At 35.9% G+C, this 4,410-nt stretch overlaps 2 protein-coding genes across 2 annotated transcripts in view; one reads left to right on the top strand and one right to left on the bottom strand.

Moving 5' to 3' along the window:
* Window positions 1-4,410, top strand: part of LOC112153930 (disintegrin and metalloproteinase domain-containing protein 11) — a 52,172-nt gene that overhangs the window by 32,194 nt on the left and 15,568 nt on the right. The window lies entirely within an intron of this gene.
* LOC112153936 (endoplasmic reticulum protein SC65) overlaps window positions 3,211-4,410 on the bottom strand; it is a 9,672-nt gene continuing 8,472 nt past the window's right edge. Inside the window, exons 7-8 of the mRNA XM_024284408.2 lie at window positions 3,668-3,751; window positions 3,211-3,507 (exon numbers count right to left, since the gene is read on the bottom strand). Of these exons, the coding sequence (XP_024140176.1) occupies window positions 3,361-3,507; window positions 3,668-3,751 (231 nt within the window). The 3' untranslated portion in view covers window positions 3,211-3,360. The remainder of the gene's footprint in view (window positions 3,508-3,667; window positions 3,752-4,410) is intronic.

Genomic DNA, 4,410 nt, shown 5'->3' with positions numbered 1-4,410 from the left:
GGTTTTGGGGGGCTAATTCTGGGTTGAAAGCTAGTTTTTTTGCAAGGTGCTAGCATTTTTGTCTAATTTAGCATCTACTGAGGTTTTTTTAGGGCAAATTCTGGGTTAAAAACTAGCATTTTAGCAATGTCCTAGCATTTTTTTCTAATTTAGCATCTATTGAGGTTTTTGAGGCTAATTCTAGGTTAAAAACTAGAGTTTTACCAACGTGTTAGCTTTTTTTTTTAGCTAATCTGGCATCTACTGAGGTTTTCTGGTCTAATTATTCGTAAAGCTATTATTTTAGCAACATGTTAATTTTTTTTTCTCCTTTTAGCTCACCTGGAATCTACCAAGGGGCTAATTCTGGGTTAAAAACTCACATTTTAGCAACATAGCTTTTTTTTCTTCTTTTTAGCTAATTTGGCATCTACTGAGGTTTTTTGGGCTAATTCTAAGTTAAAAGCTGGTATTTTAGCAATGTACTATCATTTTTTTTTTTATAATTTGGCATCTACTGAGGTTTATTTTTGGGGGGTAATGTGAAATTAAGCTAACATTATAGCAACATTTTAGCTTTGTTGCCTTATTTGGCATCTACTGAGGTTTTTTTGGGCTAATTCTGGGTTAAACTAGTGTCTTAGCAACATGTTAGCATTTTTGTATAATTTGGCATCTACTGAGGATGTTATGCTCTAATTCTGGGTTAAACTAGTGTCTTAGCAACATGTTAGCATTTTTGTATAATTTGGCATGTACATTTTTTTTTCAAGAAATTCTGAATTTTTTTGTGTACTTTATGCAACTTTAAGTCATTTAGCAACTTTGGCATTATGCAAATAGCTTTAGCATTTTCAGCAATTACAGTAAATTTCTGTTCCAGTTAGAAATTGTCTTTTTAACTTGTTTTTCCTCATCCGTTCCTCTTCTGTTTCTAGATCTTCTGGAGTTTGACTCGCTCCTCTCTGCTGTCCTGTCTTCTTCTTCACACTCCCTCACTTTAAGGAGACACCACAACAATCGTCTTCCACATATGAGCCATCAGACTCTTTCTGTTTCCTCTTCTGACTCTCTAACCTGCATTTACTTCTGGAAAAGAAAACCTGAGCCTTATTATGGAAGGCCTGGAAATCTTCATTTGTTTAACCTGCAGCGTTTTGTCCTGCTGGGTTCTTATTATCTACTGACAAGGCACTGATTTGCAATCTTCTACGGTTTAGACTGTTAAGCTTTAGCCCTTTAAGTGGATGAAGCCCACACACTTGTTTTTTTAATGCCTCCTAAACCCATAATTTAACCTCCTACAGACCAAAACCTCCTGACTACCAGAGAAAAACAATTTTGTCCATTTAAATCCACAAAAACTACAATTCCCAGAGTCACATTTGGGATCATTGGAAAATGTCGTCTGTAGATTCCACAAGGAGTTAATTCAGCGTCATCCATTGGTGGGGAGATATTCAGGGTTAAAAATGTTCTCTACAGAGGACAAATTGGCATCGCTGGTAGTCGGGAGTTCAACAGGTGTAGATTAACGGGATTACCTGGTAAACCTTTACATTCCACAGTAATAGCCAAACATTAGCTTCTGATGCTGCTGGGAATAAAAGCACAAAATTAGGGATTCATTCTCCACCAAAATGTAAAATATCAACACAGAATCTCTCGTAAAAAGGCTGTTTGCCAAGTTAGATTAAGAAAAATATTAAGAAAAGTGAAAAATTAAAATAAAAGAAGGTTTCAGATTATTTAATCTGCTCTAATTATTGTTAACAAACATGTATTTATTAAACAGATCATTTAACTTTATGGTAAGAAATACTAAATCCGTCATTTACATCTTCAGAACTCCCTTAATCCAAATCAGGGTTGCTGGGGCCTATCCTGGCTGATGTTGGGTGGAGGCGGGGTTACATCCTTAACAAGTTACAGTCATTTCCCTTTAAAAATAATATACTATAGTCCATGTGGGCATCTCTTTTTTAATCCATGGATTATATTCCAGTGAATGTAAAACTCAATAATAATAATAATAATAAAAATATGGACCATAAAGTTGCACTGCCAGTTACTGCAGCGTTCATGTATGAAACTTTTCTACGCATCCCTTTAAAGAACAGGAAACATAGAAACACTGAAAGTCTTGTTGTGTTTGCTGCTTCTGTTTATGATGAAACGTTTGCTTTTTGGTTTTCAGTAAAAAAAACAAAAATACTCTGAATATTAAAACATATCTGAACACGAACAGCTTTGTGTGTCTCTGTGGAGAAACTAAACGTGCGTCCAGATTTCTCAACAAAGATTTTGAGATTTTTTTGTTCCCAATTAATTTAAGATTAAAAAAAAGTTGAGTGATAGGAATATTAAATGAAGATGTTCATTTACTGTTGAAAAGGGATAAACTGCAACCCTTTTAACTATTTACTCTGGTACGGAATAAATGATATAAAATCCCTAATAATGTTTTATTTTCCTTGTATTTCTGGTGTGTCCTAAATAATAAATAACAGATATATAGACCTTTGTCTAAAGGTGCCGAAAGTTAATTCTGCATTCATGTGGAAAATGTGTTGTTTTTCATGTGTTTTTCAAGTCGGACATGCATTTTTCCCAACATTCAAGCATCACTTGAACATATTTCTGTAAGTTTGAGTTTTTTCCCTCGAGGGACATCAACAAATCATCACAATCGGCTCTAAAATGAAACAAATTTTGTTATACAAACTCAAAAATGTTGTTTTTAAGTCATTTTCAGTCAAACTAAAGCCGGTTTTCCTCTAGTTTTCATGTTTTTTCCTCACATAAAGTGGACTACAAAAACATCTACTTATGGTTCAGTCTTTATGTCAAATTTTAGAGCTCTTTGTGGCCCACAAGTCTAAAAGTTTGGCCTAGATAGTAATGTGATCACACTATACCATAAATGTTTGCTGAAAGGTTTAGTTTTTGCAGACTGAAATAATCCTTAATGTGGAGTTAATGCATAAAAAACATTTTTTTAAACTATGAAAAGCTTGTAATGACAGTAAAAGAGAACTTATTTCAAAAATGTATACCTAGATATAGTTCTATTATTACTTATATTTCCAGAAACATGACATTAAATACACCATCTTCCAATTAATACACATCACTGATATTTATTTAGAAAAGAAATACAAATAAATCTAATTTTATTAACTTATAAAACTCAAAATGAAGAGAAAACTGGATTGAAACAATGAAAGATTTAAGCAATTGTTAGATTTGAGCCTTTTGTGGTTAAAAATTCTCATGTTTGGATCTGAAAATCCTGAGTCGAGCCAGTTTACAACCAGAGTTTTAAAACCAGATCCGGTTCTGGACGTGTTGAGCTCCGAGAGTCTCAACATCCCATAATTCTCAGCTGTCCGTCTCTCCCACGTCTCCTTTTCCCTTTGGTTGCCTCCAGCTGGAGACGATGGACTCCTCATAGTCTCCCATCCCTTCAAACTCGGCATCCGGAGATTCGGAAGTCAGAGGAGCAGCTTCCTCCGGCCCGAACAAATCCTGTAGGAAAAGAAAATCTGTTTTTAGTCCGTGATGTTTGTTTTAGGATTATTGTACACAACAGTTTAATTGACTAGATCCCAGGAGTATTTAAAAATTATTCAGCCTCAGTTTGTTTAAATAATATTTTAAAATAATATAAAACTTCTCAAGTCATTACCTCATAGTCCAGCTCCATGTACTTTTCTGCTGACCTCAGCATCTGCGTTTGAGCGACCGTCTGGTTGTAGAGTTTGAAAGCCTCCTAATCGAGACGAAGACATTTTAATGAAGTGAATCTTTCAATAAACTGAAATTAATCTTTCAGCTTCGGTAAAACTACAACCGATTTCCATCAAAATTCAGGCTGATGGAGTTCAGAGTTTAGAGTTTTCAATTCAATTGCTCTTTTGGTATTTTTCTTTTTATGTTTTTAAAAAATTAAGCTTAAAATAGTATTTTTAAGTATTTGTTTATTTCAATTGATGTAAATCAGGAGCAGATGCAAAAATGCAGTTTAATAAAGAAGAGCGTGAGCTTCCGGCTAAATGTGCGTTCACGCCGAACGTGATTCGCGTGACAAATTTGCATTTTTTTCCTTTTTTAAATGTTTCGATGAGACCCAAACTGGCAACCTCCACAGCATCTCTGCCGGCTTATGGAGCGACTGAAGTTCGCCGCTGCCACTAATCTGTAGGGTTGGGCACCTATTGGGTTTTATGCGGTTCTGGTGCCAAAGTGGTTCTTTGTTTTCTGTTCCTAATCACTGCCAATTTCGGTACTTCGCTCCAAGCTCTGCAGTCCCCGTTTCCTGCTCCACGGTCCCCGTTTCCTGCTCCGCGGTCCCCGTTTCCTGGTCCGCCGTCCCCGTTTCCTGCTCCACGGTCCCCATTTCCCGCTCCGCGGTCCCCGTGTAATGCTCCA

This window comes from Oryzias melastigma, linkage group LG19 (genome assembly GCF_002922805.2).
Source record: "Oryzias melastigma strain HK-1 linkage group LG19, ASM292280v2, whole genome shotgun sequence".
NCBI lineage: Eukaryota > Metazoa > Chordata > Actinopteri > Beloniformes > Adrianichthyidae > Oryzias > Oryzias melastigma.
The sequence above is the reverse complement of the archived record's forward strand: the minus strand, read 5'-3'. Positions and strand labels throughout refer to the sequence as shown.